At 37.9% G+C, this 17,855-nt stretch overlaps 1 protein-coding gene across 10 annotated transcripts in view; it reads right to left on the bottom strand.

Moving 5' to 3' along the window:
- The window catches only part of LOC128673996 (nuclear receptor coactivator 2), a 42,690-nt gene that overhangs the window by 10,990 nt on the left and 13,845 nt on the right, over positions 1-17,855 (bottom strand). For 4 of the 10 annotated variants that reach the window (XM_053752245.2, XM_053752202.2, XM_053752229.2 and 1 more), the window contains 15 exons: positions 13,439-13,558; positions 11,958-12,246; positions 11,350-11,636; positions 10,099-10,295; positions 8,998-9,686; positions 8,440-8,667; positions 7,453-7,692; positions 6,965-7,254; positions 5,294-5,473; positions 4,862-5,024; positions 4,442-4,564; positions 4,137-4,280; positions 3,492-3,600; positions 3,086-3,162; positions 1,021-1,129 (listed from right to left, as the gene is read on the bottom strand). In XM_053752245.2, the coding sequence (XP_053608220.1) occupies positions 1,021-1,129; positions 3,086-3,162; positions 3,492-3,600; positions 4,137-4,280; positions 4,442-4,564; positions 4,862-5,024; positions 5,294-5,473; positions 6,965-7,254; positions 7,453-7,692; positions 8,440-8,667; positions 8,998-9,686; positions 10,099-10,295; positions 11,350-11,636; positions 11,958-12,246; positions 13,439-13,558 (3,245 nt within the window). Of the gene's footprint in view, positions 1-1,020; positions 1,130-1,946; positions 2,262-3,085; positions 3,163-3,491; positions 3,601-4,136; positions 4,281-4,441; positions 4,565-4,861; positions 5,025-5,293; positions 5,474-6,964; positions 7,255-7,452; positions 7,693-8,439; positions 8,668-8,997; positions 9,687-10,098; positions 10,296-11,349; positions 11,637-11,957; positions 12,247-13,438; positions 13,559-17,855 lie in introns of those variants that run through there. The other 6 variants (XM_053752263.2, XM_053752211.2, XM_053752273.1 and 3 more) reach the window with 4 other exon arrangements.

Here is a 17,855-nt window from a genome sequence, read left to right as displayed (position 1 = left end):
AAATAGTAATTAATAACCGGTAAAAAAATGTGACCAAACTTAAGACCAGCTTTGATATGCAAGGTCAATTTCAGATAAAATATATAGACCAATGCAAAGCAAATGCATGTAACCTTGCATGGAATATAAATCAATTTATTATACGGGATTGAATCTACTATAATTACTGAGCCAATCAGACGCATCCATTTCGGACAATAACACCGTCTGCGCACTCGACGTCGTAGCTCTCGGCGTTCGCGCTCAATCTGTATAGCTTCTTCCTAAGTTATTTTTATTCCAAGATAAATCGAAAGAAAAAGCCATAGACATGCAATTAGTTTAATTAAATCGGTTTCGGAGAGTTCATACCCGAATCCGGCAATACGCTATTGCTAATTACACTACGCGGCATGCTGAAGAATACGTTATAATAATAGTTCATGCTTCGATGTAAAACAAAATCGACCGAGTTCTAGGTCTAGGTCTACCGTAAAAGAAAATTTTAGTATTTTCAATAAAAAGCATAACCAGACAAAGGAAACCATTGGATCAGACTGATAATACCTACATTTCATAAATCCTCACATTTTTATATTCCTTGGAAATTCACTATTTTAAAGAACAATGGACATATTAAAATATTCAGTAGTAATAAAAATTTATTACCTAACTAAAAGTGAGTTGTTTTTTGTGAAGTTGTACATTCGTTTTAAAAATGAAAATTATTTATTAACTAACCTATTAATAGGGCTTGCTTTAAAAAAAGTGATTAAATATACCTATTATTTCGAATGCGGACGTAAGTGGAACACATTTATGTTGACAACACAATATAAAGAGTTTACATAGATAATTATCGAGTTATAAAACCCTTCTTTACCGACTTCCAAAAAAAGAGGAAGTACTATGTTTGGTTGTATATTTCCTTTTTTTTAATAAGTTCATACCATTAAATCGCGATATGTGTAGTAGTGTTTATAGTGTCATGTGTGTGTGTGTGTGTGTGTGTGTGTGTGTATGTATTTGTATGTTAAATACCTAGATGCGGGCGCGGCGCGCGGAGGTAGGGCTGCGGTGGGGGCGGCGGCGCCGACAGCGGGGTGTGCAGAGCCGCGGCCGAGTGCGGCGCGTAGCCCACGCCTGACCCCTGTGGAATATACCGAATGCTGTGTTTTATTGAACAAGCTTTTATTGAACTTATAATTATTAATAATGAACTTATAATTATATTAATAATTAATTAATAAATGCATGAATAGGTAATAATGTTTGTGAGTGGAATCTTGCAACTCAATTTCGACCAATGGGGTTAAACACTCAAAGCTTAAAGCAGATGTCGCCACTGTTATGTGTTCTTATTGACGTTCATACTGTTCGTCGATTTTATTTTGTCTTGTTATTATGTGGTTTTTATAGTGATAATATGTATTCCACTGGAAGTATGGCGCAGTTAAAAGACGAGCTACGGACTCGGAATGTTAGTACTGCTGGAAAAAAATAAAGAAAATATTACATTTGAAAAATGTCATGGAAATGTTGTGTTTTCTTAACTCCTTTTTTCATATCGTAGACTTGACTTATTGACTCTATGTAACGGTGGTCAAATGTTAGTTCATTCTTTACTGTAGTAATATATTTATGTCCATGAATTCCTTGTAATGAATAACAGCGGTAATTCTAATCCATATCATTTGTGCTTCTTAGGTTTCAACTATATGAAAGTAAGTGTTTAATAACACTTCGTATTGCCTAAGAAGGAAGTAATGCAATATGCATGAAAATATTTTCATGCACAATGCAAAGCCCAAATGAAAAAGTATACATATAAGTATACATCGTAACGTAAAAAATTGAAGACAATGGAACAATCGTGGGAAGTCACTGTGAATGTGCAGCTGGCAGTGTTAATGAATAAAAATTATGATAGTATAATAAAACCCAACCAAAAATTGAAAACATAAGTTTTATTTCCTTACATTATTTTTTCCCTAAAATTACAACACATGAAGCATATAAAGAAAATTTTGGATGCAAATGGCACATAAGAGTGGTGCAATTCTTCTGGGGGGTGTGAATTTCTTCACATTTATGTAAATTCTGAAGCCCACTAGATCCAGGAATTGGATCACCAGAAGTTCCAAAGAAAAGTTTCCTGCGATGTCGCTCTCTTAATCTATCTGATCGTTGTTGTGCTGAAGGTTTGGTTACTTTGGTTTGCGTGAATGAAAATATAGAAGGCACTGCAGATTTCTTCAATACTTTATGCATGTTTTTATCGTCTGAAACAAGATTTCAAATATCTATAATATCAATAAATTAATTTGTGGAGTAATTAATGTTTTTAATAAATTAAGTATGACCTTACCTGTATAAGAGTTCCTTTCATGGTAATCATTAATCGAATTTGAAATGATCAGAACATAACCTCGACGAATTATTAGCATTCAAATTTTTTCGTCTTAGGGCCATTTCCCACATTTTTCTTCGTTTAGGATCTTTAGGGAATGTCTTCCCGTGTTTTTGCAAAAAATTGCAGCACAAAGAGTCATATTATTAATTAAATCACAAAATAAGGTCTTTATTTACACAATTTCTATGAAAAATGACAGGTGACGATCAAATTCATGAACAACATCTAGTAATAATAATAGTAGTAGCGACACTAGTGCGAACTTTTTTCAGTTTTTAACCCCACTGAGGTGAAATTTTGTAAACACATGTAGTTTGGAATCCAAACTACATGTGTATACAAATTGGATGACTATAGATTATAACGATATGCTATGATGGTGCACCAGAAATCGGTTGTCGACAAGGAAACTCCTCAAAGGTTTGCTATAGAGACATGATATTTTTTTAATGTGTTGAATGAGAAAAGATCCGACGATATAATAAAAGCTTGTCTTGTGTCTTAAATTACATTTTTGTAAATAACTTTTTTACGGATAAGCAATTTTTACTTAACGCAAATGGCGTCATTGGAGTGACTCAAGAATTTAAAAACCAATTTCTTCAGTAGTTAAAAAGTCGGTATAATAATCGGAAAAGGTGGCTAGAAAATAATATCTAATATGTAAGTGATAATTATGTACTGTTTACTTACGCTTAATTGACGACTCAGCATAGGATTTTGCTGCGTCGACGTAATTTTATTTGTACCGTAATTTGAACCCATTTGATCTGAAAAATAAAATCATGTTTATGACTTCATATCCACAATCCACATCCATCCATGTAGTTTCGCTAGTGGTGTAAATTCTATTCTATACATAGTACAGCATATTGTCCGTTCATGCAGCTAATTAATTAACTGTTGTTTTAACTGTTGTCTAACTCTTAAATTCTTTTAGCTCTTAAAGCCATCGGTTTGATATCCGAGAGCACAAGAAAATAAAAACTTGCAAAGTATTTCTTTTTCATTCGAGTGTTTTCCCAGTCCCCTCCTCAGCCACAAAGCGTCAGAGCCCAGAGTTTACATTTCTTAGTAATAGACCATAGAGTATACTCACTGGCGGGGTGATATATGTGATGGTAGTCAGTGCGTGTGAGCGCTACATTGGGCGGCGTCTCCGACAGCGCACTGATGGTGGAGCCAAGGTCCGCCTGCGGCTGGTCCGCCTGGAGATAACGTTATTTGCTTCAATATTTTATACCTTTTAACGATTTAAAAGGAAGCCATTATAAGTTCCTAAAGAAAACAAATTTCAAATAAAAAAGGAAAGTAATAAGGAGTGACTGACGTAAAACACATTTGCTGCGTTGTACATCGCTGATCGCAGAAAACCGCAGAAAAGAAAATCCTTTTAGATTCAAGGGACTACAGACTAAGTAATTTTACTAAGTACGACTAAGGGGTGGTCTCTGAAAACAATTACACATGAGTCAGATTGTAGTCAGTAGGATTCGAACCTTTTAACTTTGAACCTTAAAATAAAAAGTAAAGAAAAATACCATGGTGGGATATAAGGGGCTTTCGATGATGATTATAATGATACAAATTTGTATGCTTTTCTGTCCTTTTTTTGTTTGTTATTAACACACAGACACATTTGTATGCTTTTCTGTCCTTTTTTTGTTTGTTATTTTTGTATTTGGAATGTGTATGTTTTGTTGCTTTTTTACAAATGTTGTATCTATCTGTAAGAAGCATGCACCTCCGGCGACACCAGCATCTGCTGCCGCTGCTGCAGATGCATCAGCCGCGCGTGCTGCTCCTCCAGCTGCCGCGAGCGGGTGCCATCGGGCCGCACGTAGTGGATGCCGCCGCTGCTGCCCATGCTGCCCATGTTGCAAGACACCTGAGGATAAGTACAATGCCATTGGCGTATGCATCACTGTGACACGGTTGTGCCCGCGTCAATACCCTTTTAATGTTAATTTTATGTTAATGTTTTTATGTCAGAGAATACACGTTTTTAGAAAGATTAGAGATTTAGATTTATTAGTACGAATATCTTACCGGACTTTGCACGGCGTACACAGGCGGTGGGCCAGGACTTGACGACACGGGACTTTTGGTCACAGTCTCGCATTGCATGAGACTTTTTGTGATCGCATTTATCACATCATTTTTCGCCTTTCCCTGGAAACAACATAATTTCGTCAGAATTTATAATAACTCGCACTGCAAAGTTCGGTGATGAAAATTGCGAAAACACTCCCGACGCTCCATATGATCCGTTGGGAGCTAAATCAAAGTCTCTCTCAAATATGATAGTCAATGGACTTTCAATGTTGCACTTTCATTATGTTTCGAAAATTATATGAGTCTCATCAAACTGTGGTAGGATGTTCAGCACCTTGTCGGTCCCCTGCGGCCGCCTACTATTCCCACTAGAGAAGATACGGGAGAGTTAATCTAATTTTTGTTATATCTCACCCCATAGTCACGGCGGGTCTCGAGGTCGATGAGCACGCTGACGCTGGGCGCGGGCCGGTCGGCGTCGGGCATGTGGTCGATGACCTCGTCCAGGATGTCCGACAGCGTCTGGTCGCTCGGCACCTCGCTGTCCCCGCCCGCCACCGCCCGACTGCTGCTGCCGCTGGAATACAACAATCAATAAATATACACGGACGCTCACTCAGATTGATCTATCAAATATCATAACAGCTAGATGGAAAAAATTTTTCCTAAGTGTTGATAGTTAAGGCACCGTATTTTAACATTTCATATGTTAAAATACATTGTGAATTTTGTTATACCCTGTGTAAAGAAACATCGAAGATCCAAGCCAATAAGAAAATGATCATTTTCCATATCGACATCTTAACCTTAGTATTTAGTGCCCTATCTGATTAAATGAATACTGACGGTTGGCTGTAGTGCTGGTTGGCGGTGTAGTGTTGGGTGGTGACGGGGTGTGGCGCAGAGTGCGGGGGGTAGGCTCCGCGGCCCTGCAGCACCATCTGCAAGTGGCTCTGCGCCAGTTCAGCGCCGCCCAACGCCCCGCCGCCCAGCGACCCCGGACCGCCGTTCACGTTACTCGCTCGGCTGTGAGATAACAACTACATTAGAATGCTATATTTCATGTGTTCAGTATAATACGACATAATGCAATTTCGGCATGTATTCTAAGATATTACGTATTTCAATGTTAGTCATTAACTAGTAATTAAAAATAATTTAGATATTCCTAGATATTACTAAACAGAAAAATTATGCGTATCAATTTTATTACTTGTTCATCCACCACAAAGAACACGAATAATATTTCTTGATGATATGTAGTAACACTGGCAGATATAGACCTAATGCTAGAAATTCACTATCGGTTAAAAAGCGAATGTGGTGAACTTAAATTGCATTGCTAGTTTTACATATCTTGCAGTTATAAACAAATTTCGCAGTGTACGTTGATCATCTTGAATTCGCCGATGGTGTATTTCTTAAAATAAACCTATTCACATTGTTAACACATTTAGTTCACCTATACGTTCTTCATGTGCGTACACTGCAAATTTTCCGAAAAGAAGTATTTGTGGGTCTTTTTCAGATTCTGAAGAGAAAGTATTGTTGTGGCTGGCGTTGGTATTTTATGTGAATATAATAGTCCAAATAATTTAATAGTAATTTAATTTCATAACATCTTAGTAAAAGATAATGGAGACGAAATATTATTTTTAGAATTATTATTACCAAGTATAATATACTATATAAATGATAGTCTATATTTAATTAAAAACTCAAACTAGTTTAAACTATCCGGGCACAATGAACCATGTCTTCTCAATGAAATAATATCGATAACATTAATCTAGTATGACCATCCATATTTAAAATACTCTTCTAATTGTAAAGATAGACGTTATATCTCAGGGGCCTCTGGCATTGTCTCGTCACATGCTTTTTATGCAACAATCGTACATAAATAAACTGAAAGATCGATAGCAATGTGATAGTTTAAAATAAGTACGCAATAACATTTAACACTAGTAAACACGATTAACACGCGCAATATGCTGTTTTGTACATTGAATGCTGATGAAGATATATATTTTAAATTCGTGTTTAATAAAATAACTGCTGATTTATTATGACATAAAGGATTGGACCGGACTTAGATACAACCAACTGAAAATAGCGGCCCAAAGCCGCGAGGGTTTCCGTATGCTGACCTCCAAATTTCAATTCGAAGATGGCACCCTATGATGATGATGAGATTTATTATGGAAAAGATTTGTGCTTGTATGTATGAAAAGGATATTCTTGTTATTCATATGACGCATTCTTGATACCTTGTCAGCCACTGAAATAAACTTTCAATATCTCATGCTAAAATCAAGAATCCAACAGACAGATCTTGTGGTATTTAACGCCTGACAAAAAACTCATCTCCGTGCTGTAAACTGTTTAGTTGTAATGGAAACTAAAGCGACATGGGAAATTTCAACTCTGTAGGACAATTGGAAGTAAAAGTAATCGAGCAAGCTATGATTACAGACGGAACACAGACAGAATAAAAGCTTGTAAAAGAGTGCTTACTGCGCAGGTCCAGTGAGTATGGTAGACAGCGTGGAGTGGTGATGCCGTTGCTGGGGCATCTGCGCGGGGGGCGGGGGTCTGGGGCGGGGCGCGGGGCCATACGCGCGGAGGTTGGGGTTGGGCAGCGGCAGCGGCGTGGTGGGCGTGGTCTGCTGTCGCGCCAGCAGCGACACTAGGATTTGGTTCTTCTGGCAGAGCTGGCTCATGCCCGCGCTGCTAGTGGTGGCAGGCGCGGCCGCGGGCGACGGCGCCGCTGATGACGCGGGCGGGACCGCCGACGATGACACCTGCTGACAAGTTGTAATAATTATTAAAGTATTGTAAAGATTCACCTGTGATTTTACAACCGGACTGACATCAACCCTCCTTAGAATTATTAGCTGCCAAGGCTGAGGGCAGGAGGAGAGCGGTACCACCAGCTAGGCTGCGGTTATAAGGCTGAATTTACAATTTGGATGGGTATGTTATACTGTTGACGTACGACGTACCTGTTGGCTTTCAGACGTGGCGGGTCGCTTAGCGTTGCCGGCTCCCTTTTCTTCCAGCTTGTGTTTGACCGCGCGTATTCTCTCGAGGTAGTTATCAGTGGAGTCCTGGCTGCGGCCATTGCCGGACGGACCGTTGCTGCTCGACAACAGTTGTGAGAGCAACGCGCAAGGTTGCGAGGTGTTGCGGCTGTCGAGTTGCCGACGATCGTCGCCGTCTTCATCCGATTTGTCGTTCAGTATCTGTAAATTTGTGTATTTAAATAATAAATTATTAGTTTTGTTGTCTTATGAAATCATAATTTATATATTTAAATAAGTAGGGCACGTCCTGACACGCAAAGTTTAGAAGTGAAAAATGTAATCAATTAATTAGTATAAGGTAATAATAAAACAAAAGTATTTATAATAAGGAATGAAACGAATTACCTACCTAATAAATCTCAGCTTATTGCTCTCTGCTTTATTGTGTAAAAAAACAATTTATATTTCTGTTATAACGCGCTGTTCAACGGTGTGACTATGAAATTTATGATGATGAATGGTGTGATTATGCCAAGGATACAGGGGACTTCCCCGTAAGTTTCAAACAAAGATGTTCGAGACAAGTTGGGAATTCCAAATTTATTTTTAATAAGTCGCCATTATTAAAGTCACGTTCCTGAAATCTTCCAATTTCAATTTATAGCTGTAAGTGACAGTTCGAGGGCGCCCTGGCAGGACTCCATCTAGCCTTCCGGTAGCTAGGCCACTGTCAAGTGTCAATATGTCATAATAATGGAGACGTGAATATTACAATTGTGACGATATATAGAACCTAGCCCGCACTGATCAGAACTTTTTGATGCAAAGTACATATATCGCTATGATTTGAAGCCGTCTTTTTCACGCGCGTTGAAAGGTATAGCTATACGTCATGCTTCCATATTATTTATACTTTCCTATTGACATTTACTCTTAATCAATTTGTTGAAGTTGATACAAACTTACCCTGAGCAAAACTTCAGAGTTGTGAGAGGGCATGGTGTGTGGCTGGTGCGCGGGCCCGGCAGGGTGTGCGGGGTGAGCAGTGTGCGCGGGGTGCGCGGGGTGCGGCGAGGGCCGCGAGTGCAGCGGCGACATGGCCGCGGCCGGCGTGTGCGGCGTGTGGGGTGTGTGCGGCGTCAGCGGCGTGTGCGGCGCGGACGTCTCACTGCCCGTCGCTTCTTCGTCCTCCTGCTGTACATTATTGATAGTCAACATCGAGGACCTCAAGCGGTAGTGGTCCAGTCAAGACCATCCGCCTGTCATTAAAATGTCCCAGGTTCGAATCGTATTTGAGCTACACTGTTTCGTATATTAATCTGACTATTGTAGTTTTTATAGACTACCACTTGCTTCCGGTGAAAGAACACATCGTTAGGAAACGTGCACACTGGGTTTCACTAGTCAGTTAGTCAGTTGCCTTTAGGCGACTTTTGCAGGGATTGTTCCGCCTTAAGTTTGCCTTACGGTGTAAGGCCGTCGAACAACTGTGTTAAATCCCATTAAAATGTGATATTAACATACCTTGAGCAGGTCTTTCAGGATACGATTGTTGGAGTTGAGCGCAGCGTCCCCGGGCACGGGCTTCTTGCTGAGCAGCGTCCGCAGCCGATTGGGCTCCTCCACGGGAGCGACCGAGGGCGGGCCCTCGCCCGGCGTGGGCGGCGCGCGCGGCGTCTGCGGCGTCGCTGGCGGCTCCACGGACGTGTCCTTGCGATCCTTGGAATCCTCGCCGGACATGTCTCCCAGCTGAAAGCTCGAGCCCCACGGGTCGGGGTCGAGGTCGAAATCGTTGAGAAACTCGCCGCCGGGACACATCGGCGAGCGGTAGCGATCACAGTTGGAGGACTCGCCGTTGGCGACGGAGGTCATGAGGGGGCCGCCGACGGGCGGGCGGGAGGTCTCGGCGTCGAGGAGGTCGAGGTCGTCGTCGCCGAGCAGGGTGTGCGTGGACATGATGAAGTCGGGTTCGCCGGAGGAGGGCTGCGCGCGAAACAGCCGCGAGCGCGCGCTGACGCGGAGCGCGGGCAGCGACGCGCCCAGCCGGATGCGGAAGGGCGGGCTGACGCTGGGCGGTGCCGAGTACTGCCCGGTCTGCTGCAAATGCGCCACTACAACCACGCGGTCACCACTATCAACTAGTTCCAAGTAACGAGTACCCACAAGAGACACTGGGCAGTTTATAATGTTTTCCACTCCACGTAAATCACAAGCTGGAAAAAATTTAAAAGTAAATTATTAAGTACAACAATAACTTTAAAAATGTATGCAGATATAAAAGTCCGTATTTCTCGAATAAAAACTTAAAACTTCAGTAAATACCCGAATAATACTTATTATACATAAATTTTACATAGGCCTCTGATGAAAAGATCCTCTCCGTGTTCGAATTCTACTCCTACCTCAAGATTTCGTACATCATCTAAATCATATAAAGTAGCTTTCAAAAACCATAGCTTCCAATTAAAGAAAACTTGGTAAAGAAACCTGCTTTCCGGTTGACTATTTATCAGCTACTGTTTGAAATGCATAAGGCGATGGCGACGACTCCAGACTCCAAAGTCATATCCATCGTGGCAGTCGCTGGCCATTAGAAAGTTATATCAGATGCAGCAGGCAACTTACAGAGAATAATATAATTGCAGTCCAATCGGAAGACTATATGATCAGACTGCTTGGCGGCGATGGCGGGCGGACCACCGTCCAAGGGGAGAAGAGCGGCCGACGCGTCCTCGCGGCGCCGGATGACGCACATGACGGAGCCGGCCTCCTCCGAAGACGAGCCGCGCACCGGCGCAGCGTGGATCACTGCTTCCACGTACCTGACGTGGAAATTATCTAATTTCATATTCTATTCCACATGTCATCTCGGAAAAAAGAAGTGGGGCTTACAATCACCAGACCTCTTAATGCAACCTATTTACGTTTGTACCAAGTTATTTTTTAATAGTAATGCAATACATTTTAGGTTATATAAAAAAGAAGTGGGGCTTACAATCACCAGACCTCTTAATGCAACCTATTTACGTTTGTACCAAGTTAATTTTTAATAGTAATGCAATACGTTTTAGGTTATTATATTGAACTGCGCTGCATTTGAATCGTTCCAAAAAGTAGATATACAAACGGGCGTAGGCTGCTATATAAGCGTATTATTTCTAACACGTGTGAAGGTGGTAAGTGGGATATAATATCATATTAGCGTATTTCAAATAATATCGACAACATGAATTATCAGCACTATGATCATTTATATTTTCATGAGGTTTATATATCCAAATACCTAATGAGGCCTAAAAATTAATTTTGCCAAACTGCTAAGCAGTTTACCGGCAACATATTATATTAAAAGTCAACCAAATAAAATCTTTATCTAATATATAAGCTTTAATGTTAAATTCATACATATATAAGCTTTAATGTTAAATTCATACATAAGTACTGATTGCCTTCAAAATTTTAAAAAGTACGCATAAATAATCATTTTGCACGAATACAACGTAATTCGTTTCGTTGCGAAATCCTAGTACCACCTTGGTGTTTTTTACAACAAACGATATGTTGTTCATTATTGCGTAAAATTGATATTTTTATTATTACGTTTCTTCAATTTGCAATTGTGTGATATCTGCACATTCGCATATACTAGCTACGTGTAATCGTCCTCTTATCGTTCGTTCGTCATTACTATCACCATGAATAGCGAAAATAAAACTATTGAAATATTGCACTAGATGCTGAAATTTACCATGTTGACACTATTTAAATATAAACTGCTTATTTTCAAGCTAGAATATATTTTATTATTTTTATTATATGCTTATTGTAAATAGTTAAAAATTGTGTTGTTTGCGTAATGAAATAAATATAAATTACCCAGTTCCTTCAGTCCCATCAGTATTCTTGACAAGTAATCTGGCTTGAATAGCTTGAAACTTTTCAATTTCACCTGAACCCCAGGCGAAAGACTGTATTACTCTCAATAAAGGCTTTAATTTAGCTTGATCGTTGACGTGCAACAGAGAGAAAATAGATTTCTTGTACAACTCTGTTCTGTCCTGCAGAACAAGTTCCTTGATATTTTCAGTGACGCATTCGATTTCGCCTTTGGAGTTTATTTCCAATAAAACCCAACCAAGACTCCCGGTGTAGTGCTTGAGAGCCTAAAATAAAAACAATTGAGTCAATACGAAGAATCACGTGACAAATTTTGATTTAGATTTTGTTAGATTCATTACAATTTACAATAAGAAATAAGGAAGGATATAAATTAGTCTGATTGAGGTCTAATTAAAATAAGTAGTCACTCATTTATTATCATGATCAATCAATTTTTTTTTCCGAACAAGTGATGGAGCATTATCGTCACTGGATCGGCTGCCTACAGTAAAAACTAACATTATGTCGTGGGTATAAGCAAAAATTTGAGAAACCTAGGATTATCATAATATACAATAAGTTTTTTATTGGTACATAGTAAGTACCTCAATAAGTGTGGTGATCTCCGTGTAATGCAAACAAGCGGGAGGCTGCGTAGAGCTAACCTCGCCCGCCTGCACCGGCGAAAGACACTGAGCGTTGCGCACCGGGCACTCGCCGGGGCACTCGCCCCGTCTCTTCAGCACCTCTTCTATCTGCCGTGTGGCCTCCCGGACTATTCCGTTCTTGTCAGGTTGCTTTACTTCAGCTAAACACGTGCCGAGGAGCTCTTCGAGCTGATTGATCGTCTCGTTTTCAAGCTCGCGCCGTCTCTTTTCGTTGTGGCACTTGTTTCTAAAAATAATTGAAAAAGATAATTAATTTCAAAGACAATTAATTGCAAATATATTGTTTTTAATATTATATTGTTTTGGAGGTGTTGTGTTTATCTGTCATCAATAAACAACATCCCATTTATCTTAGAGATAATAAAATGTTATTCTAAAAGCCCAGACACTAGTGAACCCTGTGTCTTTCCAGTATTACTAAAATTACTAAATATAAAGTTGGGTTTACCAAAATTAACAAGATATTAGTTTTATGAGTTTACCAACAGAATTTAGTGATTGCTTAGTTTTAACAAGGACAACTTTAATATAAATTAACAAATCTGAAATCAACGCTGATAAATATTAGCAGTTTTCTTCTTAAATCCCCTAATTTTTTACAAATTTATATTAATATTAAACCTTCAATTTCTGAAATGCGAAATATTGACACTTTGTCTAATAATTATCTTACTTGTCTTATACCATACATTCAGAAATCACCTTGACAGGTACATCACGTTAAATTTTATATTATACAAAAGTAATTTCTCCAAAAGTTACAAACTATAAATGGTTACTCAAACACACCTCAAGCGTTCAGTGTGGTTTGAAAATTTAAACGATAAGGTACGAAAGGACAGCCATAGTTTAGGGAAGTTAAGTTCCCCCACGGAAGGAAAATCCCGAGCCGTCGCTAGTATTGAATTAGTCTCAAAATGGATTGGGAAATTAAGAAATCTAACTCACATCGAAAATCATGCACTACCATGCAACTAACTATAACACGTGAAAATAAGTACATAACTTATTTAATTACCCATTAAATGCTTTTATACAATTAGGATTACCAGTTCGGATATTACTCTTAGTTTATGTACCAACTTATTATTTAACTTAATGTTTAATGTACGTAGTATAATATCGATTCATAAGAATAATTTCAATAAAAAAATCTTGAACCTCTTTAAACGAGTTTGGATTCAGCGCGTCATACACCGTGTCATGAACTTCCACATAAATAGTCCACTTACAACAAAACCAAAGAAACAAATTACACCAAATTATGCAATCTGTGATACATGGGTACAAATAATACAGAGAATCTTTATTTTTGGGCATACAAATTAAAAGGATTATAATAATCAAAACCAACATGACACTTTCCGTGTGCGTTACAGTTACAGTAGTTTACAAAACACACCTAAGTACATACGTACATTTGAGATTGCGGTTTACTGTCTGACTTTTTTCTTATCTTCTTAACCGGCGTTGTCACGCTCATCTTGCCTTGCATCCCCCTCCATGTGTCTCCCAGTTGGAGGTCACAGGATTCAATTCTACAGAAGCAGCAAAAAATAACCTATTATTAAAGTTTTAAATAATACAATGATTACTTAATGTGATGAAACTGAAGTAGATCTATATAATGATGGATGCTTGATTAACGTTTAATGGAGTTTAGAGATGAATACTTTAAATGAGGTATTGCTATTTTTGGGACTATGGTGGTCCATTATAGTAATCTCATGCAAACTAATAAAGCAAACATAATGAGTGATATCAAATTCACTATTTGAGTAAAAAAGCCTTGGCAACTTATTTGATCTATTGTAATCTAAATCTAGAGCTAATAGAAATAGAATAAGAACATAATCTGACGATACCCCAATCGCTTATAAATCTGTTTTTTGTGTAAGTATACTTAAATGTATGAGTCATATTTATTTAAGGTTATCGTGCAGTGGTTGTATACTTAAAGTTATGGATCTATAGGCTCAAATCCAAGAATTTGACAGCCGATGATCTAAGAATCCAGATTCATAAACTAATAGCTATCAAGGAATACCTAGTTATGCTCACGTTGACACGATTCATACATATCAAATGCCAAGTACAGAGCAAGCTGACTGAAGCTCAATGCGAAAGAGGGACAGAGATACCAGTTGAACGCCTACCGAGGAGCCCCACTACGCAACCTCACTGCGACGGCCGTGCAACCTTGAAATAATAATGTTCGGAATAACAACAACGCGCCATAAGCGTGACCAGAAATAGTATAATATATATAATTCTCGAAATTTTTTCAAGCGTCTAGTTCCTCCTAGCACTTAGGTACAGCTACATCCTGTCTGAGTTTTAGGATAATAATTTGTTTAGATGCCAAGGGAACAAAGAACAAATGAGAATATCAAATAGGTACCGGAAACGATGTTGACATACCCAATAACTAGTATCTACCTAATGTATCAATGATATTTTCTTTAGATTGGGATTGGTTTGTGATTGCCTGCGCAATATATTTTTGTCACTTGAATTCAAATAGGTGAAAGTTGCTAAGTATCGTAAACGTTGAAGGTTTCGCTTTTTCAATTGTTACTCAACAGGTATTCGTCATTCGAGGTAAGCTATAAAGCCTTCCTTCTTACCCAGTGTTCGCCAGTCACGTCTGATGAAAAATATTAGTACAAACATAAAATAAGGTGTATAACAATTTCTAAATATGTATGATTGAAGCAGTAAGTGATAACTTTTATATTTTTACTGCTTTTCAATCTGATTTTTTGTTTTATTTTAGCTGGTGTGAAAGCCCGTTAAAAAAGTATGAAAACACTCAGTGGAGCGTTCACTTAGTATCATTTCAGACTCAAATCTATATTATAAATATAGAAGCAATCAAATATATAGATAAATAGGGGAACGTAATCCGATTGAAAGCCGATTTATACGTTGATGATTTTAAGACGTATGTCACAACTAATTCCTAGCTGACTATTGTCAACTCAGAAAAGTGTGTGTCAGTGCTTAAACTCAAGTTATTAATTCAGATTTATTTATAGGCACCTAACCATCTCCATTTATACAAGAATGTAGCTTTTGGTCTTCCTTTTTAAAAATAAATAAAACATTTCCAATAATGTACATTTTAGCTTTACAGGAGCTAACAACAAGGTTTAACATGTTATCAGAGATTATCAGTCTTGTCTGTCTGGTTTTGTGACCGCAGTTTTTCAAAAATGTTTGGACATTGTAGTTATCGTCCTCATTTAAAATTGAATAGTTATGGTGCGATTGAAAATTAATTTATAAAATAAAATGTGCAGCAATAAGAGCGAAAGGTTTTAAAAAAATTTGCCAGCCATTTAATTTTGGCACCCGCGGCGGAGCGGACCACAAGTCGACTAACCAGAGACATTTTGTGACTGTAACATCTTGTTTATGACATTTTTTTAAAATGTATTGGGAAATTTGTAGATCAATAGTGCAACATAGCATACGGTTTTTAACGATATTTTTCCAAAGTTGGAAATTATTATTTATTTAGCTCCTGAATAATAAAATAAAGTTAAATCTGATTAGCTAAAATCTATCCAAATGTCAAAATATATTAGGAATATTATTTTAATGTAGCTTATTTCAATATTATTGAAAGGATTATGTATTTATTTTTGTCTCATATTGGCTTTTATTTTACATTCGATATAATACTGATAACAGTTACATTAAGTCTGTGGTTTTATCCGTCGAAAAAACCTTATTTTGACAACCGTTGGACTCTGTCGATATGAAGTTCTCACCGAGAAGCAAGAGCAAGAGCTATTCCTATAACCTTTTAAGTTTATTTTTTTTTAATTATAATTATTTATTTTTTTACTCGAATAGTTTATATAAATATAGTTTCGACTTCGAGAAAGGAGTATCGCTTTCTCAAAAAGTCGGTAACGCACTGGTGGTGATCCGTATCGGGTTGCCGGTGTCTATGGGTATGGGCATGTTTAAAGTACAGGGCGACGATTCATAATCTTTTTCACGTGCGAAAAAAAATAGTACGGTTAAATTTATTTCCTTTATTGATGAAATTGGTGCCAGTTTGGAATGAATGCAGCAAATTTTAAAATGCTAGAATATCAATAGGGTTGGATGTTTTGAAGGGTCAAATGTAGGTATTATTTATTACTACGTTGTGCCCATGGCCCGCGTGAATTTCTTTGCAAATAAGAATCAACATATTTAATTCAACCATTATTAAAAACTTGCACTCACTATTTCATCCCTTAAGTGATGGAATCATCAAAATCCAACTACACCCGGATTGTTAATTCCACGGATTCAATTTTGACATGTTATTTTTCCACATTTCAGAAAATATAAACCTTCGGGAATTTTCGAAATAAAAAATATACAACTGGTTTAGATCAAAGAGTTTATTTGATCTAATTAGATGATGATGATGACAAATGATCTTTTATGTATAGTTACCCATGGTCCAACATGGAATTATATTGTACCATTGGGAAAAAGTAGAAGGAAGAGTCATCCGACGAAATAAATTCCCGTTGTGGATGCATAGTCAATTCAACAAATAAAATAACTCAGTCTTTATAGATTTAACAAAATAGTTTTCCTAAAAAAGGTTCGTAACACGTGAATCACTAAACAGTGATACCATGAAACAAAAAACACGCAACACGTCATTGCGTCCACAAGTTCTCACACGAGTTGCGTGTTTGTATGTTTCGTAGTAGGCCTTTTGATAAAAAAAAAACCGGCCAAGAGCAAGTCGGACTCGCTCACGAAGGGTTCCAAAGCAACTTGTTTAGCATGCATTATAATGCATGCGTGATAACTAAATATATGCTAATTATATTAATAGGTAGACATAATGATAATAGGCAAGAAATGTGGAGGCAGAAAGGGGAGTCCTTTGTCCAGCAGTGGGACACAAGAGGCTAAATAAATAAATTAATATTAAAATGCAGTCACTCTGAAATCACAGAAAGACACTTCCATTTTATTTATTTATGTGGATGTGGAATGGAGAAAAATATACGACAAAAAAATTAGGAATTTTGAGAATTATGATTTTACATTTATCATTTTACTTCATGTATGTGTATTAGGTATTTTGAGACAAAAGTAATGTATTATCTATATTTGCAGGTATGGTTACAGCCTAGTTGTCATAAAAGTGTGATGGTGAAAAAAGAAAGTTTTTAAATTAAATACTCAAATTTTGTACTGTAAAATTTGTGAATAAACCTATATCTATCTATATCTAAAGATTTAGATATAGATAGATATAGGTTAATCAAAAACCGAAGGAGAGACAAAAGGCTGTAATATTACGAATTAAGGATTCACCATACTGCTGGAATGGAGAGGTCATAGCTAGCATCCCCTCTCTCAATATACATACAAGTTATAAAACTATCTGTGCTCGGATCCCTAGCTAGACTAAGTCTTAGTCTAGCTAGGTAACCCGGAGTGAATGAATAGCAGCTGTCATATCGCGTTCTTTACTTTTCTTCCATAAAAGAAATCAGGGACATGAAACTTCTAAAAAGAATTTAAATCTTTGTGATAATTTTTGTGGGGGAAGGGTTAGACGTATGCGCACTAAGGCGTGCACACATAAATTTATATCAAATCTATAACTACGATAGTACACATGTAAAAAGGAACTATTCATTGACAAATCTTGCATTTTCTGTCATAGATAGCCTTTTTGATATACGACCTCGATAGTCTACGTAAAAAACTTCCCTGTTTGACGGATTGATTTATCATACCCATAGATTTTGAAAGGCCCCGCGCGCGGCCCCGATCATCCCACAGATCCTTGCGACAATCCGGCGA

This window comes from Plodia interpunctella, chromosome 1 (assembly GCF_027563975.2).
Source record: "Plodia interpunctella isolate USDA-ARS_2022_Savannah chromosome 1, ilPloInte3.2, whole genome shotgun sequence".
NCBI classification, from domain to species: Eukaryota; Metazoa; Arthropoda; class Insecta; order Lepidoptera; family Pyralidae; genus Plodia; species Plodia interpunctella.
The sequence above is the reverse complement of the archived record's forward strand: the minus strand, read 5'-3'. Positions and strand labels throughout refer to the sequence as shown.